Source organism: Pseudopipra pipra, chromosome 25, assembly GCF_036250125.1.
Source record: "Pseudopipra pipra isolate bDixPip1 chromosome 25, bDixPip1.hap1, whole genome shotgun sequence".
Classification (NCBI taxonomy): Eukaryota; Metazoa; Chordata; class Aves; order Passeriformes; family Pipridae; genus Pseudopipra; species Pseudopipra pipra.
Window position 1 is genome coordinate 2,033,276 of NC_087573.1, and position 27,459 is coordinate 2,060,734.

Genomic DNA, 27,459 nt, shown 5'->3' on the forward strand with positions numbered 1-27,459 from the left:
CCCTCGCCGCCGCGCTGGTGGCGCCCCCCAGCGGCCACAACGAACACACCATCGGCCCCTTTAAACGCCTTTTTATTTCCTCCTTTCTCATAGAAATTTATAATAAAAGCCTTCCTCTCGCGTCGTATACAAAATATTTACTCTACCGAATAAATAAAACACGGACGTCTCACGGACAGGGGATGATCTCGACAGGAAAACCAGCATCCATCCATCCTTCCCTAACCTAGAGATTCACAACATGCTCACAGGAACACCCTCCCTCCTCCCCGTGTCCACACTCAGAATCCCCCATGGCACAAAAGGTGAGGCAGGATTAGCCTGTGAGAGGAACACAGCAGTGCACCCACGAGCTGGGAGAGGAAAGTTCCACATCTCCACCTCCAAGGAGTTTGTACCCAAACCTGTGGTCCCACAGCACGAGAACCCCGTGTTCTCACAGGCAACACCAGTAACAGCAGGCAAGGGATGTTCTTACCTTCACTAGAACACCCTTTGTGGGCCACGTGTGATCCCCACAGAGAAGCTGCTCCTGGCAGAAGCCAGAAAGGCCAATCTTATAAATAAAGGAATTTCAGGAAAAACGCCTCCTTGAACCAGGGAGAAAAGGCTTTTGGTACCCACAGCACACGGACAGGGCTGTTGTGGTGACAGCAACGTCCCCCCCAGGCTTTGGGAAGGCAGCTGGGAGAGCCCAGCTCAAACCTGAGCTCAGCCTACCCAGCCAGCTCTTGGATGTGGCTGGGGTTGTGCTGGCACAAATTGCAAGGATGGAGGGGTCTGAAGGGTTTTATGGACAGTGTGAGGCCACAACGAGGGGCTCCCACCCTCCACAGGGCAGCCCAGTTGCAGCCAGTGCCCCACACCAGTCCCTCCCATAGCTACAACATCCAATTTTCCCTGCACCCCCTCTTCCTCCTGCTCTCTCACCCTGATCTCTTGTCTAAAACCCAGCTGTCTGCCCCTCTAACCCTCTGCTTTATCACTTGGGTGTCTGCAATGAAGCATTTAAGGCCCTTATCACCAAACCCATGCACCTCAAGCTTGGTGTGCAAGCACTTTAGGCACTTAAACAAATGGCTCAATTATCAAAAGCACTTGACCACCCCAACAGCCTCCACGTGTGAAGGTTCCCCACGTTTTACCTAGGAAAAAAATAAAAATAAAGGATTCTTCAGCACACCTGCTTGAAAAATCATTCATTCAAGAAACACCCCAGCTTTGGCAGTAACATTTTGCCCCAAAGCCTTTCCTGCTCCAGCCTGCAGTGGCCAGAGCCCGGGGTGGGAAGTACAGACCCAAAACTGTTTCCGTAAGTGGTTAAGCAACTGCCAAATCCATCCCCAAAACAGCTGCATTTCAGCACACAAACCTTGTTGTGGGAAAGGGAGGCTGGCAGGCATATAATTTGAGAAGGAGTAAAACAAAAACAGTGACCCCTGACGGGAAAGAAGCTTTTAAAGAGCTGAGCAGCCCCTCTGAGGGCCCGTCTCAGACGGCAGGGGAGTCACCCAGCCCTCTGTGCCAAGGAACAGGCTGACAAGACTCTGCCAAAATAGCAACATTTTGCCCTTCAGCCGAACCTCACAAGTGCATCTCGCTGCCCACACACCTCCACAGAAAATTACTCACAAACAGCTTGTCTGGCCCAGCCAAAGTCAAGGACTTTTTGTGCGCTGGCAGGACCAGCTCAGCCTCCCCTCTCCGCACTGTCACAGAGTTTGGATCATTCCAAAGCCCAAGCGCTGACTGGGGGCCAGGACCTCGCCTCCTGCTTGGTGTGTGGGTAGTCCTTGAGTGGTAGAAATCTGCCATCAGCAGAATTATTCCAGCTGCTCTGCTCGGATGGGGGAATGGGACTGGCCAGAAGGACTCACAGCTGCAGCCACTCCGCTGCCAGTTGGACATTCCTCAGAGCTGGGAGCCAAACAGCCTGGAAAACCCAGGAGGATTTGGTCCCAGCACAAGGTGCTTTGCCTTACTCTGACAGGTAACTGGGTTTTTGCTCTGCCTCAGAAGAATCTGGAGTCCTGTCTGGAAATAAAATAATTTTTAGGAAAACCCAAACAGCCACAGGCAGTGACAGCTCCACATACCCACTGCAGCAGAGACCACTCCTGAGTTCAACTGCTCATTCCTTCAGCATCCCCAGGCCTGGCACACCTGTTCCCAGGTAGCCTTGCAGGAGAGCTCTTCCTGTTCTACTTCGCTGTCACAGGACTGAAAACCCTCTGAGAATATTTCCCTTGTGTACAGCAGCATCTTTTAGGGGCCAGGTGTGGAAGAGGCACAACAGGCTGGAGCTGTTAGGGGAGAGAGCAGGAGGCAGGTCCAGGCACTGAGGGGAGGGGTGAGAGGTCAGAGTTGCTGAGAACTGTGTGAAGAAAGTTAAAAACAATCATTAAAAAAAAAAAAAAAAGCTCAGAAGTCCTTTGTATCTGATGCAACCTGGTACATAGGTAAAAGGTAAGTCACCTTTTGGAACTGGTCCTAGTGGAACGTTACTTGTTTTTCCAAAACAAGATGTAGTGACTTTTCTCCTGGATGGTTTCCCCCAGCCAGAGCCGAGGTGGGGAAGGACAGAAGTGTTTGTGCACCTGAGTGCACCCCCTTGGCTCCGTGGCCAAACCCTCACCACCTATCTGGGTTTTTTTTCCCCCAAGGAAATCTCCTCCCACTGTCCCATTTGCCCAAGTATTGCTCAAGAAGTTGGGTAAAACTACAACAAGCAGGGGGAGAAGGATACAGCTGTGAGCTGAGAACAGGAGGGGCAATGATTTATCCCCTCCTGGGACCCAACTGCTGCTCTGCCCACAGACACGACCCGTTATTAGAGGGAAAGTGCAGTTCCTTCCTCTCCCTGCCACAACCCCTTTGGTGCTGCCTGTGCCGTGCTCCCTTTTGCTAAAGGCACCTCTGGAAAGCACTGCTGGCCCCAAGCACGATGCCCTGATGGCTCATATTTACACCTGAGATTAGCCCCGTCCTGCCCCCGGCCCCAGAACCACCCCCGGGGCCACAGCGACAGCTCGGGGACAGCGGGTGCCACACGAGGCTCCCCGTGTGGGCACCCACACCCCCCTCATCTCACCACGTGCAGGGCCCCCCACGTGCCCCCCACGTCACACGGAGTACTTGGCCATGTCGCTCTTGTCAAAGACGACTTTGGTGGCGAAGTAAATGGCGACCAGGCCGAAGCCGGCGGCCGACACCATGTAGGCGGTGACCGACTGCGTGAACTGCACGATGGAGCCCATGAAGAGGGAGGGCACGACCTGAGAGAGCAGGAAGGCGCTGTCCAGGATGGCCAGGTCCAGGCAGATCCCCCTGCCGGGGGCCGCCGGGTCCGGCTCCCCCACCATCATCATGAGCGAGACGTCGCAGGAGGAGCTGACGCAGAGAGCGGAGCTGGGGGCGGCAGGAGGGGAGGAAGGGGAGGAGGAGGAGGAGGAGAAGAGGCTCCCAGTGTGGCCGTTCTGGTAAGGCAGCTTCTGGCTGGAGAGGAGGCCTTTAGAGAAGGCTGATTTCTTGTCCAGTAGAGCTGCGTCTTCCTCCTCTTTGCTCTTGTATTTATGCAAAAACACCTACGGGGAGGAAGGAGGCACGTGAGGATGGAGCGAGGTTGGGGGGCAGAGGGACCCTGGGTTTTGGGCAGGGCAGCAAAACCAGCGTGGCTTTGTGTGTGTCGGGTCAGCCTGTCAGGGTGGGGAGTGCCAGCCTGAGCCTGGCCCACATGAGGTGGCCTCCAGGAGCCAGAATGGCTTTTTCCGACTGGCACGGGGTTCAAAGCAGCCCTGACTCACCGGGGGAACCTGGCCAAGTGGGGCCTTTGCTGTGCTGAAGCTCTGGGGCTCAGCAGGCTGCTGCAGCCCAAAGCCAGCCTGGGCTCTGCCTGGGGACAATTCGTGCTGGTTGTCACCTCCTCAGTGGGTGCCAAGGGGGTGCTCACCCCGTCCTGAGATCACCTGAAGCAGGGCAGGAGTGAAGGGCCAGAGTCCACTCTGGAATATCACACAGCCACACAGCCCACTCCAGTGCAAACAGGAGTGTTTGTAGAGTGGGTGGCTGGGAGCCCAAACCCTTCCTGCACGAGAGCCCAGAGGGCAGATGATCAGCCCAGAGCCCTGGATAAGTGGCCAGTCTCATCTGGGACACTTCAAAGTGACACCAGCTGGGATGGCACAGTGCTGGGAACTCAGGGCAGGGCTCTTTTCTCAGCTCTGCAACAAACCTCAGAGCTGAAGAGTTGCTTCATCTGCCTGCCCTGAGCCTCCTCACTCCAGCTGGAAAAGGGGGGTGGTGGGGAAGCAAAATCTTTTTCTTCTCGCCCTTTTTTGCCTGGCTCTGCTCAAGCTGTGAGATCTCTGGGCATGGCTGGCTCCAGAGCATTCACACAGAGGATTTGGATGGAACAGCTCTCCACGTTAACACCAACAAACCATGGGCAGTCATGTGCAGGCAGGGAAAATGCTGCTTTCAAGCTCCAGAGTATTTGCAATTATGCACAACCCCTGGTCTGCAGGGGGTAGGGCAGATAACCAAGGACATGTCAATCCATTATCTGCATGGGGATTGAACAAACAAAGCAAATAAAACAGAAAAAAAGAGCACCTGTTTGGGATCAGAGAGCTGTACCCGCTGCAGGCTCAGAGGGGAACTATCCTCCCTTGTGCAGGAGGGACCTGGGCATGGACCAAGAGGAGGGAACTGGTGCAGGATGTGGGCACCCCAGCTCTGCTGCAGGTCATCCCAAAGCTCTCAGCAGCCTTGGCACACTTAAAATGCATCAATATGGGCTGTCACTTATCTTTCTGGAGTCTAAAAATCCTCCCACAGGCCTCCCATTGCCATCAAACTTCAAAGCAACTCCAAACCCAGCACAGGAAGGGCATTGTGTGAGCCAAACCAGGAGGTCCCTCATTTTCTTGGTTTCTATACTGATCCAGGCTAAGAACTTCAGGGATATGAGTTTTGGGAGGTGTGTGTGAATATCTAGTGAAGAGAATTAATTTACATCTAGAGAAAATTACTTAAACATAGAGGAATGGGCTTAGTGAGAACTTGGCTTTCAAACCACCCCAAACCAAAATGCTGACAGACTTCAACAGCGGGAAAAAAGAACAGAAATGGGGAAGATGGAGGATTTCCTGAAAAAGGCTTTCTAGGGACTTCTTGTGGGGTCTCCCAGCTCAAAGGAGTGGGTAAAGGAAGGAGGAACTTCCAGGGATGACAGCAGAGAGACCAGCCCCAGCTGTGCCCCTCACTCATTGTGCTCCCAGTGTTTCCCTGTCGAGCCTTTGGCAAACAGTGGGGCACGTGGCCTTCCCATTCCCAGCCTGTGGAGTTTGGGTTTCATTCCACTGATAATTCATCCATGGGAGATCCCAGCCAAGCTGAAGCTTTTGCAAAGCTGAACGTTCCCTCATCCCCTCCTTACTGCCTGGTGCCAACTGGGATGGGTCGGTCCCGAGGATTTGTTCAATGTGAACATCTGGATGCCTGTGGTAACAACTCCTACTTATTCCACTGCACAGCCAACCACTGCTGCTGGGATGAAAGAGCTGCTCTCAAACCACAAATTAATTCTGCATTTGCAGCACAAGAGAAACTCCTATTAATCCAGTGTGCAACTCAGGAACCTCCTAGGACTGCTCCACAAGGAGAGCATCTGTGGCACAGGGTTGCAGGCTTTTGTGTTGGTGTCACAAGTTTCACAAGGTTGATTTTTCTTGGAGCTGAGGGAATGGGAAGAACCTCAGTTTTCATTTTACTGATCTTGGTGCTCTGGACAAAAGCTGGAAAGCAGGACCTCTAAGGGCTGAAAATTCTTGGGGTTTATAGCACCTCAGGCTGGCAGAGCTGCAGAGATGTGACTTGGCTGAGGAATGTACACAGGGGTAGCTAACCTGAACCAGTTTCCCTAAAAATATGCAGGACACAGAGGAACAGGGAACACCCCTTTTGATACACCCATCCTGGCTAATTCCTGCTGTCTTACCCACTCCTCACTTTTAAAAAATGGACAATGCTTGTGGTGAGCAGGGGATCCCTAAGGAGGGAGACACTGAACTCTCATCTCCATTTCAGACGAGTCTTCAGAGAAGACACAGCCTGGGGACAGGCGGAAAACCTTCGGATACAGGCGTGTGTTTCTCTTCCAGGGGCTGGACTGGCCACAGGTGGCCGTGCTGGGGCAGATCCCTACCTGTTTGTCGTGGTGGTAGAGGGATGCCAGGGTGTAGGGCAGGATCTGGAGCGCGGAGAAGGTGAAGCCCGTCAGGGCCGCGGAGATGGTGACGACGGTGACGCTGTGGGAGAGGCACATGACGAAGGCGGCCCCGGGGAAGAACACCACGCTGGCCAGGTACACTGCCCGGGTCCCAAAGTGCTTCACCAGCCGGTCCATGATTGTCGAGAAGAAGATGGAGGTGATGCACTGCAGGAAGAGGCCCAAGCTGCCCATCCGCACACCTGCGGGCAAGCAGAGGGGGGTGAGAGGCACTGCCTGGGCTTCCCCTTGGGAAATCATAGAATCACAGGATCAGCTGGGTTGGAAGGGACCTCTGAGATCATCAAGTCCAACCCTTGATCCAACCCCGCTGTGGTTCCCAGCCCATGGCACTGATGCCACATCCAGTCTCAGCTTAAAAACCTCCAGGGACGGAGAATCCACCCCTTCCCTGGGCAGCCCATTCCAATGGCTGAGCACCCTCTCTGCAAAGAAATTCTTTCTAACGTCTAACCTAAACCTCCCCTGGCACAGCTTAAGACCCAGCCCTCTTGTCTTGCTGATAGTTGTCTGAGAGAAGAGACCAACCCCCCCCTGGCTACAACCCCCCCCGAGCCTCCTCTTCTCCAGGCTGAACAGCCCCAGCTCCCTCAGCCTCTCCTGAGAGGACTTGTGTTCAAGTCCCTTCCCCAGCCTTGTTGCTCTCCTCTGGACCTGCTTCAGGACCTCAATATCCTTCCTGAGCTGAGGGCCCAGAACTGGACACAGGACTCCAGGGGTGGCCTCACCAGTGCTGAGTCCAGGGGCAGAATCACTTCCCTGGCCCTGTTGGCCACACTGTTCCTGAGCCAGGCCAGGATGCCAATGGCCTTCTTGGCCACCTGGGCACACTCTGGCTCATGTTCAGCTTCCTGTCAAATCCTTCCCTCTCCTTCAGTTCCAAGCTCCAAACACTCCACACACAGCGTGGCACAGCCACAAACAGCCTGGCTGGGGCAGGAAGCAGAGCAGCATCACCTCACAAATCCCAGCCTGCCCCCTCCACCAGCCCTGCTCCCGGGCACCCCGGGCTGACTGAAGGGAATCCAAATGCCAGAGGGGAATCCAAATGCCACTCTTGTCTTTGGAAGTCATTGTTTGCACCTTCCTGCTCTTGCCCCAGGACCTGTCACCTGCTCGTGAACCAGGATCTGTTCTCACCTGATGCCAAAAGCCAGCAGCAGAACAAAAGGAACAAGGAACTGTGCTCAAGCCAAAGCAAAGTATAGAACATCCACTAAACCACTGCAGTATCCGGTAGCAATCCCGGACCTTACCCTCTGCAAAGATCTATCAGATTTCAGGGAATTAAAACCATTAACTCTTTGGAGCAAGGATCATTACTCAGCACATGTTTCTATGACAGCCAGCACAATGCAGTGCTGACCTGCTGGGAGCTAAACGGTGCAAGTGTTAAATAATAATTAAGCTCCCTGTAAGTTAAACAGACATCCAAGCACAAAGAGGCAGTGTGCTTGTGGAGGGCAAGATATACAGCTGCAGGACGAGGGCCAGGAAGGTGCCTCCCAGAATAAAAGATTTGGATTAGGGAGAGGAAAAGGAGGGTTAGGCAGCCAGTCAAGGCTCTGGCACAACACAGCAGCCAAAACGGGACAGCAGGAACCCCAGTGAGCAGGTAACGTGCTGCTGGGAGCTCTGTCCTGGGATGGGGACGTGGCAGCTCCAGGCTCTGAAGCACTGGAGAGAGGGCTGAGAACTGAGGGAGCTGCTTGAGGGCTCCCCAGATACAGCTGTGAGATGGGAATCTCATAGTAGCCAAGAAGGAAGGTGCAGCAAATCCAGCCTCACTACTACAGAGCACGTCCTGGCTTTCCAACCCCGGCTCTCCCAGGGATGGGGAGCATCATTCCCACCCGTTTAAAAAGGAGGGAAGAGCACTGAAAGGACCTGGCAGCAGCAACCACAGCTTGCAGGCAGAGCCGGATCCATCCTGTTCAGCGCACAACCTGCCAGACCGTTCTGCCACTTAACAATCCAGCCCCAGGCCAGGGCTGCCCTGCCAGATCTGACTCTGCTCTGGGAAGCTCAGAGAACAAGGAGGTGTTTCCCAATTTGCCCCCCCTGTGCCACGCTCCGGGGGCCACGGGACAATGTTTTTTTCCTGCAGAAAGTCACGTTTCCTGTAACTTTTTTTTGGCATTAGTAGCAGAGCTGAGCTCCCAGAAAACACTCCTGCCCAGGGGGAGAACGGGCGCCACAGCCTCAGAGCAGCCGGTTCCCTCCTCACCTTCATCGTAGTGCCGCCTGGCATCCGTGCCCGGCTTGGCCCTGGGCACGCCGTGGTACAGCCCTTCCCCGACAAAGTCGGTGTAGAACAGCATGAAGGTCATGAGGGCCATCCAGCTGCAGAGCTCGGCCACGAAGAGGCGGCGGATGACGCGGGGGATGCGGCAGTAGAGGCCGTGCAGCCGCGGCACCAGCGAGCACAGGTTCCTCAGGGCCTGCAGCGCCCGCCTGGCCTGCAGCAGGCAGGAGCCCCGGGCCAGCTGGCAGGAGCAGCGGGCAGGGGAGGGCTTCGGGGCCGTGTCCTTCAGCGCCGGGCCATCCAGAGCGTCCCCCTGGGCGGCCGCCTCCTCCGTCACGAAGAGCGTGGCCAGCACGCAGCCGAGGAAGATGACGGCGAGGAGGCTGAAGAGGCAGGTCTCCTGCCCTCCCAGGTAGGGGGCCAGGAAGCTGCCCCCCCAGTCGATGGCTGGCAGCAGGTACCCGATGCAGCCCCCCAGGCTGATCATGAAGGCGTACATGGAGAAGGCCTGGCGGCAGTTGTCTGGCTCCTGGAAGAGGTCGGAGAGCAGGGCCTCCAGGGGGGTGAAGCACACCTGGCCGCAGAAATCCAGCAGCCCGATGCCCAGGATGAGGAAGGCGATCTCCAGGGGGCGAGGGTTGAGGGCAAACAGGCTGGCCAGGCTGCTGGCGTGGGGGATCACGAAGAGGCTCAGCAGCACTCCCAGGCAAAGCATCCAGATGAAAGGTCTCCTCCGGCCGTAGCTGCTGTGCCAGTGGTCGCTGGCAGATCCAATCAGAGGGACAAAAACCAAGCCAAGGACTGGTCCTATCCCTGGAAAAGAGAAAGAGGTGGTGTTAAGAAGACAGATCTGGAGGATGCTGGTTTGTACACTCTCTACAAAGCCTGGGATGTTTCAAGAACTTGGGAGGCTTCAGTGGCTCACAGCCCCCTCCTCCAAACACAAGGCTGTCCTTGATAGAAGAGTAGCCCTGCGACCACCAGGCCTGTATTCATTCACCCCTGCCCTCCAGGCTCAAAGGGGAAACAAGCATCTCAAAGAGGAGATAAAAGCTGCCTACCCAAAACCATGGTCATGAACTTCTCCTCCACGCCCACCTCCAGCAGCAGCGGTGGCACGTAGGTGATCCCTGCAGCCAGGCACACCTCCAGCCCGAAGGTCAGCGAGTTGACCAGCAGCAGCTGGGTCCTGCGGCTCTGGAAGAACATGCTGCCCCCACAGCCCCCCGAGCCACGCTGCCCTGACCCCTCACTGGCACAGGGCTGTGTCCATCCGGCGGCAGCACTCCCGGGGATGCCCCCGGAGCTCCCCTTCCCAGGTTGCTGGATAGATGCTGCTTCCCATTTTTAGCAGTGGTGGCTGAACTGTCTTTTCCTCTTCCTCTTACTGCAAGATGTGGCCCCAGCAGTGTCGAGTCCAGGCGTGGGCAGGCAGGGATCCCACTCCAGGCTTCCCCTGCTGCTCACATGCTGTGGGCTGTGAGAAGAGAGAGGTTATTAGACACAGCAGGGTTGAGGGCTGAAACCAGGTATCACAGACACCTCATCCCTGAAAGGGACAGTCCCCATCCCCATGGGCTTGCAGGTATGGGAGGATCTGGGACAGAGGCAGGGTTAAAGGACACAAACCACACTGGTGCCAAGTTTCTCTCCCAGGGTTTGTGACAGGTGAGACACACACCTGCCAGACATGGTTTGGGAAAATCCAATCCTGCCTTCGGGCTAAGGGAGGTCTAATGACCTCTCAGTGTCCTGTCCAGCCTTATCTTAGAGCTGGCCAGTTGTAGCAGAGAGACAAAGGATTTGGGGTCCCCTCTCCCAGTGAAATCAATTAAGGGCCCCCTCTGAGGATCAGGGCTGCAGGCACTTCCCCACAGCCACACAAGTCACCTCCAGAGACCCACCCCCCTGCCTAATGACCAGGACATCTCCTGTGCTGCTCCACAGCCTCCCAGGGAAGCAGTTTCACCCAAATCCCATCTCCAGCCCCTGAGACGGGCACAGAGAACAGATGGTGCCTCCATGGAGTTTCACAAACAAACCTGACCCACTTTAGCCTCATCTAACAGTGAATGGCAATTACCTTACTCATTAGACTGAGTCATTTATTTGCCCCGTAACCTGCTCCCTCTCTCCAGCTTCTTCAGAGGGGAGAGGCCACCAGACCAGGACAGGGGCTGAGCAGGAGGCAGCAGATGCCTCTCAGTAACCTGTTATGAGCCTGTCACTGTGTCAGTCCCAAAGGAAAGGAATCCTGCAGGGTTACCAACACCCAGCCCACCAAACTGCTGCTTTGCTAACAGCACCTCGGGAAGGTGGCCCGTGGTTATTCTGGGAAAGGCAGAATGGGTTAGCAAGACATTAAGCTCCTTCACAAACACTAATTTAGGAGTAAAACAATCTGTTGCCTCATTCTCAGGGTTGATGTGCTCTGACTTCTCACCCGTAAGGGAGAGGGACAGACCTGGCAGAGCTGGAAGTGCTGCTCATCAGAGGGATGAGCAGAATGCAGGAGATGGTTGGATTTGACAATCTTAAAGGTTTTCTCCAACCTTGACAATTCCACAGCCCTGCCACAGCTACACTGGACAGGGATCAAACTCCCCATTATCACCCAACGAGGTGCTAATTAGTGACCCCTGACTTCACAGAGCATGTGTTTGACCTCCATCACTGCACAGGTGTTAAGAGACAGGTACAGATGGGACAGTTTCCATGACTTTTCTTTCTTCCCCTCAGCCAGATAACCCACGGGGGAGTGACTGGGTGAAGCTGCCAGTGTGGGGATGAGGTTTAGGCATCGCTCTGCCTCCTGCTGCTGCAGAGGAGAGGCACCACTCCAGAGCTCAGGAGCTGTCAGGCTGCCAATTACACTCAATAAGTACCAATTATTTTCCTTCTGGGATCCTTCACCTTCCCCCTCCACGCGCTCACCGAGACTTCAACTGTCACAGAACATCCCTCCTTTTAACAACTGCGAACATTTAAGCGACTTGCCCAAGGTCAAACAGCAAACAGAGGGGGAACAGCACCGGTTTTTTCCTTTAATCACCAGAGATGGCTTCAAAGGAACCCTCAGCCATGCTGAGCATCACTTCAGTGCTCTGGGTCTGCAAGGAAGGGATGGGGGCAGCGACCACCTTGCTCAGATGTGGGTTAGACACAGGATGTCTCGGCTGGGATGGGTGCCCAGCTGGCTCACAGCCCTGGGGGAGGAATTTAAGCTGCAGCCCTACAGCTCCAGCAGCACAAGCCTGGGTGCTGCTCACTGGAGGAAGCAAAGTCACAAGGCAAAATTAACTGAGCCACCACCACTCCGGGTTAGACCTCAAAGGGAGATGTAATGGCCACTGTCTGCTCTAGTCTGGGGTCTGGAGAGCTTAGAGAGGGGGATTTATCTCAAGAGAAAGCCCAAACCTCGAGTAAAAGATGTCTCTCACACACACAGGGATTAAAAATGATTTCCTTCCCTTTTACTGCTGTGACATCCCGAGCATTGAGGAGGCAGCAGGAATCTGCCCAGCCCCACTGCCTGAGAATTTCAGTTTGGAGGCAAAGGCTGAATTTCTTATCAGGAGGTAGGAAAAGACCCGTCTCTCTTCCCCCTCCACACCCTCAGAGGGCTCTAACGAGAAAATAAATCCCAGTGTACCCAGAAGCAACACCAGCCAGAGGTGAGAAGCTGTCAACAGCAACCCAGCTGTAGATACAGTAGCAGCAAATGATGAACTTCTCTGTTTAAACTGCATTTTGTCCCAATACCTACTTCTTAATTTTGTTCACAGAATACACAGACATGGATTGGCTCAGCTGGAAAGAAATGCCAGTGCAGACACGGAAAATCCCCTGAACTGCTGATCTGTGAGGACAGGCGATGGAAAAGGAAGATTTGGGAGGCTCACAGAGCCAGGACTCACCTCCTCCCCACGGTGGCAGGTGATCCCTGCAGCGCCCAGCCCGGGAACTGCAGCATTCAGGAAAAGCTACTTAAGTAGTTTGCAGGCAAGCAGAGGTGGAACCGAGCTGGGACAGACACGGCTTTGGTTTCAGGGCCCTCCCTGCCTGCTGATAACAGGTGTGTTCTCAGCACCAAACCACTCCTGCGCCCGGGCCCCTCACCCAGAGCAAACACAGCCTGCCAGCACCACCCCTGAGAACCCCCAGCTCGCTCAGTGCTGCCCCAAACCTGCCCAGACACAAAGCCCAGCTCTGGGCTCACACCTGAGCTTGGCCCAAAGCCCCATCCTGGTGTTAAAACCTTCCCTCACCGATCTGCTGTTTCACAACACCCAGCAGAGATTTAGGACGTGGCATTATTATTATTATTTTCTTTTTAATGCCAGTAAGATGTTCCCCACAGCTTTGCAGGTAACAGCGTGGCTCTAAGTAACAGTCCCAGCTGCAAGGCACTTCCCTTAATCCACTAATCTAATCCCTTCCAGGACAATTCATCCAGTGGAATATGCAGGAGGACTGGTTTGGCTTTGGGGCTCTGTAGCTTTGCCCTGGTGTGGAAGGAGTCAGGCAAAACCTTCTCCCAGGTGAGCTGGCAGCACTTTGTCCATCCCAGTGGGATTTGGCATTTTGGGGAGACTTTTCCCAGCCAGATGTGGGGTCCACATGACAACAGGCACTTCTTGCCCTTTGGCCTCAGTTTCCCCAAACTTCTACAACAGGGCCAGTGTTTGTCCTTGCAATGCCAAGCACCTTGGCAAGGACAACAGCCAGCCCCCCAAAAGGGACACAGGAGCCCTTCTGTGGAAGGTTTCCTGCCCACAGAAGCAGAAGGGAGCCACATGTGGGGCTTTCCCACAGCTGCTCTCCGAACTGTCGTGCCATGGGGACATCAGCTGCTGTTTATGCTCTTGCTCTGCTCTTCCTTTCCCTCCCCAGGGAAAATTAAACATCTTCAGACCCAGGGTTTCCGTTTTACTTTTCAGCTTGCAACCCAAACTTTTCCTTTCCTTTCTCTGCAGAGAAACAACAGATCAACTCCCAGAGGCTGGTTCACCTGGCAGCCAGGTAGGAGGGCGGGTCTGGGGGCAGGAGCAGAGCAGAGCATTGCTGGACAAAGGCAGGAGAGGGCTCCCTGTCACCCACGGGGACAACAGTGGCAACCAAAAAAGAACCAAAGCAGAAAGGACTGCACCCCTTGGAGCCCTGGCCTCTCCTGCCCAAGCACTCAGGAGCACAGGGAAGGAGGCAGGCAGGCAACTCAGCCAGCAGCACCCACAGGGAGTGAGGATGAGGAGCAGGGGTGAAGCCAAGGAGAGCAGCTTCCCAAGAGACTCTTTCTCTAAAGGCAGTGGGGCACAGACTGGATTCTCACATTTCCCCTGCTCTGTTCACTCACTACAGAAAGAGTTTGGACAAACACCTCCCTGTGCTCGATGTGGCAGCCAGGGAACCCCAGAAAACAGGGATTGGGAGTGGGAGAGAAGCACAGACACACATGGAAACAGGACTGGATGTCCTGGTGATGGCAGAGGCATGGACTCCCTGCCATGGAACAACACCATCACCAGTTCAAGTTCACTTCCCGCTTCCTCTGTGTGCCCTCACTCATGAACTCAGGATCACATCTCCTGCTTTGAGGAGAAACAAACCCCAAGACACCTGGAGAAGGTGGATAATGTGCAGGGCACCCATGGACACACATAAGCAAAGACTTCTTGCAGTCCCTCCTCCTCCTCCCAGTCTCCTCAAATCTTTCCAACCCAGGATCTTACAAGTCATCCCATCTCATTAGTGCTTGGAATGAAGACTGAGGCAGGAACATTTTCCAAAAATAAAATTTGGGTGTATTTACGTGGCAGAGAAAAACTCATTTATTCCTAGAAGAATCCATATCCTGCTACTCCATAATCCTTCCAGTCTCTCACATGGGTGCAAAAAGGGACAAGAAATGATATTAAATGTGGTTGCAGGCTTTGATTTATGCCAGTCATGCACCTGCTCAATAGTTCAACCTCAGCAGTGAGCAGACAACAGAGATTTAGATCCAAGGTGAGGGTGGGGAGGCCCTGGCACAGGGTGCCCAGAGAAGCTGTGGCTGCCCCATCCCTGGAAGTGTCCCAGGCCAGGTTGGACAGGGCTTGGAACAACCTGGGCTAGTGGAAGGTGTCCCTGCCCGTGGCATGGGGTGGAACAAGATGAGATTTAAGGTCCCTTCCAACCCAAACCATTCCATGATTCTATTGCCAACTATTTTTGACCTGTCAGGGCTGTCTTATATAGAAAAAAAAATTGCCCCACGAAAGCCTTTGCCTTGGGAAAGGAAAAGCTCAGGCAGGGGCTGCTCCTGTTCAGCAGTTCCCAGGTGACATGGATGGATCCTCACCTTCCCTTCCCATGGCACGGCAGGTTTGATGCACAAACCCATTCCCAAGGGGCAGCAGAGAGAGAGAGGGGAGGGCAGAGGGTCCTGCAAGCCACTGGGGTTCCATTCCTAACCCCAAAATCACATTTCCAACCTTCCGAGGGGCTCTTTAGGAACGTTATTAATTCCCCGCTCCCTGGAAGCCCTCTGGAAGAAAGGATGGGAGAGAGCACAAGGGGGAGTGCTTAGGGAAGGGCTGTTCATGCAGTGCCAGAGCCTTTCACAGCTATCAGTGTCCATTCAGGGCCACTGAATGTAAAATCCACCATGGAGAATAGCTCTGGCAGGGCCGGGCGGGATGCAATGGAAAACTCACCTGACCTCTCCTGACCCTCTCCCCTTCCCCCTCCCCTCCCAAATCTCCTTGACCCTCATTCACAGTGTGGGCAGAGGGGAGTGGTCATAAAGCAGGGATGGGAGAACGGGCATTTATTTAGTCTCTGAATTAACTCTGCGTTTCCTTTGAGCTCCATTGTACCAGCCTGGCTTAGGGGAAGAGCAGCAGCGGGTGGAAACCCCCCCAGAGGAGAACAACAAGGCAGACCTGGGCACCCCAGTCCATTTGAAATGCCCTCCCCCACCCCACAGGGCAGTGTCCAGCAGCCAGGATATATTAATCCAGGACAAATGGGAGATGCTACAGGGGAGGGGGGGTTCCCAATGGCAGCTCTGACTCCTGCAGGGTTTGGTTCAAAGGGAGATGTTTGAATTTGTCCCAGCTGGGGGTTGGTTCTTTCCTGCCTTGCTGCAACCTCTTCATTGCAGCACCCACAGCAGGATCATCCTGCTCTCAGGGCTCTCCAAAAGCCAGAGCTCTCCAGAGCCTTTTGTGCTCCCCACCCTCCCGAGGCACAGACGGATCCCTGACCTGCTCGCTGCCATCTCCATGTGGGAACTGCCAGCACAGAGAGGATGCTCTCCAGGCTCTGTCCCCCTTCCCCTTCACACCGCTGGTATCCCACGTGCCAACAGCTCTAGGGATGCTTTATCTTCACCCCACAACTCAAACATCACACAGACAGCAGAGCAGCCCCAGACTCCACCGACCTCCTGTCCCACAACCTGCTTCTTCCTCTGGCAAAGGAATTGCTCCTGCCAGGAGGTTTCTCCCAGCCTTTGGCTGCCTTAGCTCCCATGTCTGACTGTTTGACCACAGGAAAGATACAGCAGCAAAGAGTGGCCAGTTCCAGCAAGTCCTTCTCCTCCTCCTCCTCCTCCTCCCCTCCCGTTACAAACAGGAACCGCCTGTCTGACTAACGGGGTCACTGACTCAGTGGAGGCCACACTGACATTTTCGGAGCTCTCAGAGGGACAGACATGAGCCCAGAGCCCACAGTGGTGCCAGAGGGTGTCATTAACTCCCCTGTGCTTGGCAGGCAGCGGCACCAGGCTTCAGCCTGCCTGGGAGATCCATGGGAGGAGCATGGACAACAATGGGGCACAGATTAGAGCTGGGCACCCGGATTTCTGCAGCAAGCAAGGTCCAAGGCTGACAGGCTGACCCTTACCTTGCTGGTCTGTAGCTCAGCCCTGTTTCCATCATAGACACTCCAAAAGAACTGCACTGATGTGGGGAAGGACCGAGCGCCCCAACAAACACCTCACTGCAGAGGGATCTCCACACTGGGCTGGAAGAACCACAACGGGACCTGTGCCTGGCACACAGGGTGGTGTCCCAGCATTTCACCTGCTCAGGACTGGCATCTCCTCACCACACTCCATTAAGCACCCAGAGGCCTCACAAAGTCCAAAACACACACAATGCACCCGCCCCAACAGCCTCGCTCCCTCCGGTCACGCTTTCCTGAGCCGGCCTCAGGTCTGCTGCAAACAGCTCCAGCCCTCCAGACAAGGTTGGCTGGCTCTCCATCAGAGCCACAGCTTTGTTTTGCTGCTGCACGACCCAAGCTCTTGCTTTTATTCACGAGAGGAGCCCCCGTTTTGGAGCGGGAGGGGAAATGAGATGATCTGCTCCTGCTTTTCACTGGAGCTCATTTCTGGCGTTTAAATACCGTGCCCATCACCCCGGCATCTGATCCAGACCAACCTCTCCCCCCCCCCGGCCTTTCTTCTCCGTTTATTATTTTTAGCAGAAGAATAAAAATGTAAATTGAACTGGAAAGGGGGGAAAAAAAAATAAATAAGCCCCCTCCAGGTGCCCCCTTCTCCCCGGCGTGGTAACGGGCACAGATTATATCCGGCACCACATGACCAGGGCCTGTATTTATATGTCAGCGTGTAAAACCCACCCTGCTGAGCTGCCTTTTCTCTGCCTGGGGCTGGGGGCTTCTGCTCCTCGTCTCGTCAAACAGCCCCACAAAGGGGATTAAGGAGAGCCCCTCAGCCCCGCAGAGTAATCCATCAAATTATCCCTTGTTGGCGTTGCTGTCCTCTTCAGGGGGAAAGAAAAAAAAAAAGAGCCCTCCAAAGGCTTTTAAAGGCACTGAAATTACACTTGAGCCTGAAACACTCCACCCAGCTGCCCTAGCCCACAGCACAATGGGCTGGTTGTAAAGGGAATACCGGGAAGTGAGGAGCAAGGAAAAAGAGGGGGATGCTGTTAAAAAGGGCAGCGGCCTCCCCAGGGCTGGAACTCCAACAGGTGGTTCTGAAAATCCCCCCATTCCCGGGATCCTGCGGCACAGCCGGCCCAGTAACACCAGCTGCACGTCCCAGTTACTCCCCATTCCCTGCAGAGCTGGGATCTGGGGCTCTGGGATGGGTTGGCTGTGCCCAGAGGGACCCCCGGGCACGTCCTTAGCAGAGATGAGGCTTGCAAAGGTCAGCAGTGGTGGAAGAGCATCCAAACCTCTCCAGCCAGGGAATCCTGCTGGAGTCTGGCAGTGCCACAGACCACAGGCTGCAGCACTGTCACCCCACGTACCTGCACTGTCCCCAGAGCCCTGAGGCTGGACAGTCCTCCAAAACCCCTGCAGAACACCCACCACACGCAGCAGGAAGGTCCAAGGCTCAGGGCACCCTCACCAGTGTCCCCACAGGCAAAACCAAGCCAAAGGCAGGAGCACACTCACCAAAATCCTGTGAATACCTGCCTGGAATCTGCATTTCCTTCCACTGCACATCCCTAAATTGCACAGGAACTTTTGTGCTGGTCGTCACCACCTCATTTTGAGGTATGAAGTCCTCTGTCCACCAGCCCTGCCTGAGCGAGCACATGGGATTTCCCAGGTTTGCATTGCTGGAATCCTTAGGGAATAATGATCACCAGGAGTGAATCAGGGAAAGCAGATCATAAAGCACTTATTTACCCCAACGACCTGGAACTGGCAAAGAGAAGAGCAAACTAGTGCTGGTGGAAGGATGTCAGGGCACACAGAGAACACACACATGGGTCACCTCAGCACTGAAAGCACTGACACAACACTTCTGAGTTCTCATCACTAGTGATGAGTGAAAGAAGAATTATTTCCCCATCTGAACAGAGAAGAGATGAGGAGGCAGAAGCCCTTATGGCTTTACTGTGTCCACTTTGCATTGCCTGTCCACAGGGCTGGGAAAACGGGAAGTGAAACTGGAACTTGTTGTTTCCAACTAAAGCAAAGGGGCTGTGTAACGGGACATCTGACCCCTCAGCAAGGCACAGCCAACTTCAGCTCCTCCTGCTCCAGCACACCGTGGCTCCAAGGCAGCTCCAGGACTTCTTTCCCACAGCTTCATCATTCCCAGCTTTATCTGGAGAGCTGTGACAGTCACGGGGCCAGCAGAGTCTCAGGACCGGCCTTGGGGTGGAGAGGACAGTCCTGATGTATGAGAGGCCAGAGCAAAGGCCACGGGTGGCACAGACCTCTGAGACTGTAAATCCAGCCCCTCACCCATGGATGAGGCAGGAGCAACCCAGGAACAAACTGCTGAGCCCTGGGAGGGCTGGAGGGGTGTTCATTCCCCCAAACTGTACCCCCACAGGCTGCTAAAGCAGCACTGAGGGGTCTGACAAATTTAAACCCAGTGGGAGCTGCTGTCACCCAACACTGATAACTCTGAGCTTCCCTCTTTCACCAGAAGAGTTTGTGCCTTAGGAAAAAGGAGGAGAGCAACCCAATCTCCACACAGAGAGCACCAGGCACACACTTACACAGCCCCTTTTGCTTCGAGTTTTGGGAGCGTGACCTCGTGCTCTTCCTCAAAGGACACACTTTGAGTCCTGGACACACACAGAACTAATGGGCTCTTTTGTAATCACATGGTAGTTAGTCCATTTTTTCATGGTAATTTTCTGGTCTGCAATCCCAGTTATTTGTGTCCCTGCCCCAGAAGTTTGATGCTGACATATCTCTCAGCAGAGCCCTTTGACCTCCGCTGGCAGGTCGGTGGGTTTTTCTCCCTCTCTGGTTTCTGTCTGTAAAACGAGGTCATGGCTTTGAACGAGACAAAGAGCCTTTGGCAGCACGAGGAACAGCCCCGAGAGGCAGCTGTGAGTGCAGAACCCCCAGCAGTCACATCAGCCCCTCCTGGGCACGCCGGGCTTTGCCCAGCACTGGGAACACTCGGAGCCAGCACAGGGATGGACATGGGATGGACACTCCCCCACGGTGGGAGCGTGCAAAGGGGGAGGGAATGAAGCAAAACTCTTTAAAAATGCTAAACTGGGAGTTGCTGTAAGGGGTGGTTGTCCCAGTCACCCACCACTTCCACCCTTCCAGTCACCCCTCTGGCCAGAGGTGGGTTTATGCCACAATTCCAGGAACCTTCATGTTTCCATCACAGACACTCCAAAAGAACTGCACTGGAGGGCTCAGTTCAGCTCTGATGAGGGGAAGGACTGAGTGCCCCAATAAACCCCCCACAGCTGAGCTCAGCTGCAGAGGGATCTCCACACTGGGCTGGAGGAACCACAGCAGGACTCGTGCCTGGCACACAGGGTGGTCTCACAGAGTTCCACCTGCTCAGGACTGGCATCTCCTCACCACACTCCATTAAACACACAGAAGCCTCACAAACTCCAGAACACACCCAGCCAGCCCCCTCTGCCAAAGGGACAGGTGCACAGGGAACAACAGGAATTTTCCCTGGCTCTCTAAGGGCACAGTCCACGGATCAAAGTCACCAGGAGAGCAGTTTTCACGTGCCTGGGGCAGCAAAAGCTGCTCGAGCTCTGCCTTTCTCCCTGCACCCGACTCCCCCGGGTTAATGAGGGCCCTCAGATCGCTGCTGGAGCCCAGAGAGACTTTTCCTTATCACGACAGACCAGCCACGGGGCCTGGGCCTGAAAACGGGGGTTCTATGATTTTACTCCTGCCCAAAAATTGTCTGGATAATTGCAAAGATAAGAAGCAATCAGATTTTATTTTTTGAGGCAGATAAGTTTCACCAGAAGGTCATTATGGGAAACTTAAAAAGCTTTTTTTTTTCCCCTTTCCTCGTTCTCACTATCAGAGCACGCAGGGGTTTGATATTCCCACAAAATACAGCAGCATGGAATATCTGGAAGGGGAGTTTTCCACCTTTCAGAGAGCAAGGCTCAAAGCTGCCATTTCTACAGGAGGTGACCAGAGTGAGGCATTTTTGCCACCCCACTCACTCCCCACCCCGTGTCTCCTTACAAACAGGACCCTCACTTCTATCTTGAGCCCTGGAGAGAATATCAGCCCTAAATTATTAGATTTTTAGTAACCAAGCGTGGAGTTCAGGTTCAAAGCTGCCTGGATTTTGCAGAGCCCTCTGAGCAGGGGTGCTCAGGGATTTTGTGGCACAGGTTTAAGCTGGTACAGAGCACAGACTGCATCTGTCAGGGAGGACAGGCAGGAAAGTGGTCTGGGAGCTGAAAAAGTCCCAGAGAAAGCCTGTTGTAACAGCAAAGGATAAATGAAAGTTTGTACATTGAAGGCTTGGATAGAGAGGCAGGATTTTCTCTCCACACAGGTCTCTCTCTCTTGCCATTATTTACTGGAGTAAAGTTCAGTGAGCTACAAATGAAGCAGAAAGACCTCTGATATTCCTGTAACATGCTCTGGGCTGCCTTGGGCAAACAGCCAGGGCACCTCGGGCGGGCACAGAGCTGGCTCTGCCCAGTGAGGGCTGGGAAAGGGCTTATCCCCAGCACCCTCCCGGGCCATCCTGGCTGTGCATCAGCATGTGCTGACTGGCCTTGGATGCAGGGTTTAGCCCAGGGACAGCCAGCATTCCCTGCTCTTGCCCAAAAGGCTCCTGCTCTGCTATCAGCATTGGCCACAGACAGTGATGAATGGGAGGATCTGGGGGCAGCACAGACGCAGACTGTTCGCAGGAATCAAAGCTGAAAGAGGCCCTGTTGAATCATCTTCCCCGGGGCTGCTGCAGGACTGCTCCCAACAGCACATTCTCCACTGATTTGTCCAGCCTGAATGGATGGGTCTCAAGCACTGAGGTTGCAAGAATTTCCCCTGAAACAATATCCATAGGCTAAAAGATTTAATAGCTGGGAAGCGTCCTTCCTTCCTTCCCTCCCTCCAGTTATCCCCCCGTGTTAATTCCTGTGCTCTCCTTTCTACATGCACGGTCAGACCCCTCCCCAGACGACGTTCAGCCACTCTCCCAACCCCAGCTTTCAGTCAATTCTCATGAAAAGCCACCCTTCCAGGCCCATTAATTGCTCAGTCGGCCTTGGCTGTAGCACAGCAGCCTTTTGTTCCAGCGCTGCTCCAGCTGCTCCCACCGCCCCTCACACACAGGAATCGTTTGTCATAAACATTCCCAAACGCACCTCTGGAGTCCAACAGCAACAGTGGCTGCACAAAGCCCTCCCCTGTCACGCCACGAGCCAGTACCTGGTACCACAGCCTTGGAAGCCACTGTCATCTCCTTGTCCCTTTGTGCTCCATCTCTTTGTATTTATGAAGTGCCTCCCGCCACAGACCTACAAGGAAGCTCTCTCTCTCTCTCTCTCTCTCCCCCTCTCTCTCTCTGTGGCCACAACAATCCTTTATTCTCTTTGCACAGCTCTGAAGGGAGAATTTATTGGTTTACTCCAGAATCCAGAGCAAGGTAGCACAGTGATAACAGGGAGAGAACTAACAGGACACTCAGCGACAGCTTGGGTCTTGTGGGTGACCAACACTTTGGGTGCCCCTTCCCCAAAATGATGTGGCACCACAGCCCTGGGCAGAGGGGAGAGAGAGCAGCAAAGCACTCTGGAGCAGTGGCAGATGCTTCTCCAGCCCAACATTCCCAGACAGGGCACTGGTGATGGAAAAGGTACAAAATCACCACCAGGGACCTCACTCCCAGGGTGCAGTCAGTGGGGAGGGGTTTGGTGTCTGTGCAGAGCACAGAGAATGGAGAGGGGACACTCAGAGACACTTCAAACCGAACCCAAGAGCCAGCTCTGCCCATTGCTCTTGAATTAGGAGCAGGCAATGGGGAGGAAATGGCAAAATAGCACCAGAGTTGAGGTTTGATCACCACCTCAGTCTCTTTGATGCCCCGAGTCAGACCCCAGCAGGATTCACTCCTCCACCTGGTGATGAAAGTGTGATCCACGGATTTCCTTGCATGCACCACTTCACCCAGAGCCTCAACCCATAAATCTGAGGCCACATTTCGATGTTATCCACAACTATGTGCACATTATTCCCAAAAGTTGGCTCCAGCCTGCTCTGCAAGAACATTAATGTCTTTCGAGTGCTGACAACCTGCATGGATTTGAGACACTGCACTCATTAGATTTGTGTTTTTCTTGAAGTCCCAGCTCCTGGAGACAAACCACCACAGAGAACTTCAGCTCCCACCCAAATGAAGGTGGAAAAAAAACCTGTTCCCTTGACTGAAGGGGAAAAACTTTACACCTCACAAACCAAGCCCAGCGTTGTTTTAAGTTTCTATTTTCAAATAAACCTCATTATTTTGCCAGAGGCCATCCTTATACCTCCAGAGCGTTATGAATTATGAGAATTCATCTGCAAGTCACCAGAAGCTGGTTCTGAAATCAGGGCTAATTTCATGTCTTACTCAAACAAGGTTTCCCTGGATGTAAGGCAGGGCCAGGTCCTTGGGATCTGGACTAACAGCACTCTCTTTTAGCTCCTGTACAGCAACAAGGAAGAAGAAAAAATGGTTCAGAGCTGCAAATCAAGCACCTGCTTATTGCTGTGTGTGTTCCAGTGCCTCCAGCCCCGAGACAAAGAAGCCATTGGAACCACATTCCTACGTTACAGTCCCTTATTTTGCCAGACAATATTCACGGGGGTCTGTTTCTCCTCTTCTGCAGGCTGGCAAAATGTTAAGCAAATATTTTTGGACTGCAAGAGGAACTGACATTTTAGGATATGAAAACAAGGAGGAAGGGCACAAATTAGAGGACCTCCAAGGAACAGCGTGCATACAAACAACAATCATGAAATGGTGCCCTTATAGTTCCACTCAGCTCTGTTTTCTGAACCAGCAACTCGATAGCTCAGAGGGTTGGACACACCAGCAGCTCCAAAAGACAAGGTCAGGCTCAGATTCTTCCAGCAGTGAGGAGCAACAGCAGCACAAGAAGGAGAACGGGTTTCAAGGGATAAATATCAATCCTAGTTGTAACTGACCAACACAAGCACTGGGACACAGAGATGTATATAAATAATCCTTTAGTTTACTATTTTCCTATTGCTTTGTTTGTGGAGAGTGCAAGATTTGCTTTATGTTGTGCAGCCCATGTTTACAGACAGTCTGCCATGAGCTCACACATTGCTCGACCACCTTGCAGAAACAGCTTTAAAATCCCCCCTGCTTATTACAAGCGAGGATGAGGGTCTCCAACCCCTCTCTCAGCCAAGCCTGAGGGTTCCTGTTCTCCCATGAGCAGTTTTGATTCCTGATATTAAGCATTCAGAACTCGAGTCAACGCTGAGAGTTGCTGACAGGCTGCTCACAAGCCTCTCATGACTCCCTTGCTCCACTCCCAGCCTCGACCATGGGTTCAGCTGCACGGCTGAGGGATCACAAGACTCCCCAGGTTGGCTGTCTGGGTTGGGTTCAGTGAGGAATAGCTGTCCTGGGCTGACTGCCCCCACCTCCTGCAGGAGCCACAGCACACCATCACATGATGGAATTATTTGCAATAGGAGTGAGTGGAGGAGATTCACCAGACAAAACTCTTCTGGGTTTCAGTGTCTCCATCCCACCTGTCTCTCACTGCTCAAGGCTTTACCCCTTTCATTCATCACCTGCTCACCCTGACCACTGCCTGCAGCTCCTTTCTCTTCTGCTCCCTCTGAGCCTTGAATCCATCCCAAACCTCCCCAACTTTCAGCCAACGGTCAAGAGTTTTGCTTTGATGTTGCCCCAGCCAAGACAAGGAGGCAGCAACTTGCACATTAAAGAAAACCTAAACCAGCTACCACAACAAGACACTCCTTGGGTGAACTGCTCCAAGGTAGAGAAAGGTGGAAGATAAACACAAACACCTTACTCACACCACTTAGAGCTGGTCTGAAAGATCCCACTGTGACAAAAGTGGGGTAAAATTCTGAAGGGAGTAAAGCCAGAGGAGGAAAAGAGAGACCATCAGCATATTATTTTGTAATGCCTGTTCTGTGTTTTTTCCTGTTATTTAAAAGCAGGCTCTGAGCACTGGCTCCAGCCTGGGACCAGACCTGACAGGCTCACAGGCAGCTTGAATGAAACCAACTGCCAAAGTGTCCACTCAAACCCTGAAGTTCTCTGCCACATCCCCATCCACAGGACTCCTGATGAAGGGAGGAGTCAGGGAAGCACCACAGGCACAACTTTCCAGGCTTTTTTTTTGTCCACATAAAACCGTGGAAGCCGAAGTGGATTGGAAATATCACATATAAACACTGCTTTTACAGAACACCAAACTTTGTCTTCCTTTGCCTTTGCACATTCCTCAGGAGTCATTTGCAAACCCTGAGAGCTTCTTGTGGGTCCAACACGAGGGGCCCTGGTTAAGATTTTCAGTGATGCAGGAACTCTGCTCCCAGGTATTTCCAAAGAGGTTTTACCAGAAGACATGTGAGGAGACCCACAGAGTTATGTTCAAAGAGTAGTTTTTGCCCCATCACTTCATCAAACAATGGATTCGATGCTTTCAGGACCAGTTTTGTTGGTTCAAACTTTAAGCAAAGCTTCTACTTGCAGCTTTAGCACAAAACTGGGCAGTTAAGGTTATTTCTTTTTATTTTTAAGAGCATGCAGCCCTAATGCCATCAGCCACAAGAGTCCAGCCATCACCCTAAGCTCCATATGGAGTTGAAGAGCAGAGATATGAAACTCAGGGAGAAAAAAAACCCCCAAGAACACCCCCTTCCCCCCACCCCAACCCTGCCACTTGAGTGCTCCAGCGAGATAAACAGTTTGGGGAAAAGGTTACCAAGAGTTTATGCTAAACATCGTTTCCGAGGAACTCTGGCAAAGATAAAGAGACCAAGGGCTGTATTTTTTAGCTCAGTGATCAGCCCAGTGATTTCAGCTTCTCCCACCCTGGATATAACATGGATACATCCAGACACTGCTGACAAAAATCTGACTGCACACCTTAGGAATGCTGCTGCTGGAGTTTGTCTGGAGGACATGGAGGCATCTACTACCACCTTACTACAGGGATGACAGCCTGTGAAACCACTGCTCTGCTCACAGGTGATGTTACTCTTATCCTTGGGCAGGTTCTGCACAAAACCAGGTGATTTGGGCCTTCCAGAAACAACCTGATGTTGGGAAACACCTGGAGGCTCAGGCACTTGAATTGACACAACACTCAGAGATCCCTGCACAGGCCATGTCTGTAACAGCCTGCAGGGGAATATCCCACCAGCAACCAGTGTGAGCAAAACCTCCCTGCAAGGAGAAGTTTCCTCCTAAATCCCAAGATCTGCTTATGCCCTGAAATACAGGGATTTCTACCCCTCATACAGCTCTCATTTAATTTGCTATTAATTCTGCAGATTCTCGTTATCCATATCAAATTTCTAATCCTTTTTTTTTTTCCTTCCCCCTCCCCTCTCAAATCCCATAAGCCAAGAGCTCTTGGCTTCCACCGTGGCTTGGTGATAATAAGTTCCAGAGTTTTTTGGGCACCGCCTGGAATCTCAGAGCAGGGCTGGCAATCTGGCTTTCCTGGCTCTGCCACTCCCCACGAGTGGAAGGGTAGAGGGATGATGCCAGAAAGTCCAGAGGTAGCATCACACATTTAAAAAATGAAAAAAAAAAAAAAAAAAAGAAAGAAAGAAAATTGCAGGTGGGGCAAATAATAGAAAAGGTTTAAAGGCTGGTACACGTTTTTCAGGAGTGCCTGCATGACTTCAGTGCCCAGGTCATTTGGGTACTTTTGAAGTTCTTACTCATGTTCTATTTCTATAAATTTCGAGTTATTCTCATGTTACACGTACAAACACTGCTCGTTTGAACCACAGCTAGAACCAGAACAGCGCCAGGGTGGGACAGGGTTGGAGCCTGAGCCCTTTCCCTGCTCAGGAGTCTGACAGGTCTAGGGGAGGGGCACCAGCAAACCTTTTCCTGATACATTTCCCTTTCAATGTTTACTGTTTTCTGTTTTAATCATAAGCATGAAAACCAAACACCTTGCCAAGTTTGGTCATCACCAGAGTCAATATTAAGTTTATTCTAATGCCTTTCTCTTCCTCTAAAGCTGCCATCCACAGGAAGACAAATTACTCCTCTAGTTTATGTTTATCATAAACAACTAAGGAATTTTACCACCAAAATCTCGAGCCACGCCAAAGTCAGCAAACCCTGGAACATCACACCGAAGTCAGTAATCTCTGGAATGCCCACATTATGACATTTAGGTACCACTGTTGAAGCATCAGCCTGCTCAAGCTCCCACTGGAGCTGGCGGGGAGAGACAGGTAACCTGGCAGCAAATCCAAACAGAGCCTCCAACCACGTGTAAAGAAAACTTCCCTTTGCCCGGCGCTGCTTTTCTCGGATCCCGAGAATTCACTGACCTGTCCCTGCGAGTCTCCAGGATTTCTGGAAGTCACATCCCCGCTCCCCGGGCTCCTTCGCCCGCTCAGTGATCCTCCAGCCCGCTCAGCGATCCTCCAGCCCGCTCAGCGATCCTCCAGCCCGCTCAGCGATCCTCCAGCCCGCCCCGCTCGCCGCGGATGTCTCTGCGAGAATGAGAAGCGTGGAAAAAACTCGCTGCTGTACCCGGGACCCCCCGCCCGCCCCCAGCCCTACCTGCGGCCGCTCCTGCTCTGCCTCCCACCCCACGGGGCTTTTTGTTTTCCCCTCCATCCCCCGCGGAGCCGGAGCGGGACCGGGGGAGCATCAGCGGGGTCCGAGCAGCGCCCGGTCCTGGGCTGCGAGTGCTGAGCTCTGGAGCCCCCCAGGACCCCCCGAGAGCCCCGGCAGCTCCCCCAGGAGCCGCTCCCGCTGCCCGGCACGACCATCCCCGATCCCGCTCTCGGTGCCGGTCCTACCTCGGCGCTGCCCGCGGCTGAGCCGAGCCCAGCTCCGCGCCTCCGCCGCGGTTTAAATGGGCAGGTTGGGCCCGGCAGGGAGCATGCGCTGCCCGGGCCGAGCGGGGCCAAGGGGGGGCTCGGCCACCCCCGCAACGGCACCGCAACCCCGCTCCCAAATCCCCGC

At 53.5% G+C, this 27,459-nt stretch overlaps 1 protein-coding gene and 1 long non-coding RNA gene across 4 annotated transcripts; one reads left to right on the forward strand and one right to left on the reverse strand.

Moving 5' to 3' along the window:
• Nucleotides 1–56: 56 nt before the first annotated feature.
• On the reverse strand, nucleotides 57–27,425 carry SLC45A3 (solute carrier family 45 member 3). 3 transcript variants are annotated; one of them, XM_064636089.1, is made up of 6 exons: nucleotides 27,294–27,425; nucleotides 26,817–26,981; nucleotides 9,596–10,011; nucleotides 8,517–9,347; nucleotides 6,206–6,471; nucleotides 57–3,584 (listed from the first exon to the last, which is right to left on the reverse strand). In XM_064636089.1, the coding sequence occupies exons 3-6, from the start codon at nucleotides 9,741–9,743 to the stop codon at nucleotides 3,123–3,125; spliced, it is 1,707 nt and encodes a 568-aa protein (XP_064492159.1). In that variant the 5' UTR covers nucleotides 9,744–10,011; nucleotides 26,817–26,981; nucleotides 27,294–27,425; the 3' UTR covers nucleotides 57–3,122. The 3 variants fall into 3 exon arrangements, with proteins under 3 accessions (XP_064492159.1, XP_064492158.1, XP_064492160.1); XM_064636088.1 differs by lacking the exon at nucleotides 27,294–27,425 and having other exon boundaries at nucleotides 26,817–27,005; XM_064636090.1 differs by lacking the exons at nucleotides 26,817–26,981; nucleotides 27,294–27,425 and adding an exon at nucleotides 12,452–12,557.
• On the forward strand, nucleotides 12,523–14,342 carry LOC135402705 (uncharacterized). Its single transcript, XR_010425214.1, has 2 exons — nucleotides 12,523–12,609; nucleotides 13,511–14,342. It is a non-coding gene; the product is annotated as an uncharacterized LOC135402705 (long non-coding RNA).
• Nucleotides 27,426–27,459: the final 34 nt, after the last annotated feature.

What these genes read in the sequence shown, in the direction of transcription:
- SLC45A3 (XM_064636089.1), bottom strand. Translation starts at nt 9,743, where the DNA reads ATGTTCTTCCAGAGCCGCAGGACCCAGCTGCTGCTGGTCAACTCGCTG. An exon ending in GTTCATGACCATGGTTTTGG is followed by an intron (nt 9,348 to 9,595) that starts GTAGGCAGCTTT and finishes TCTCTTTTCCAG; the next exon opens with GGATAGGACCAGTCCTTGGC. An exon ending in CAGGCGGCACTACGATGAAG is followed by an intron (nt 6,472 to 8,516) that starts GTGAGGAGGGAA and finishes GCTTGCCCGCAG; the next exon opens with GTGTGCGGATGGGCAGCTTG.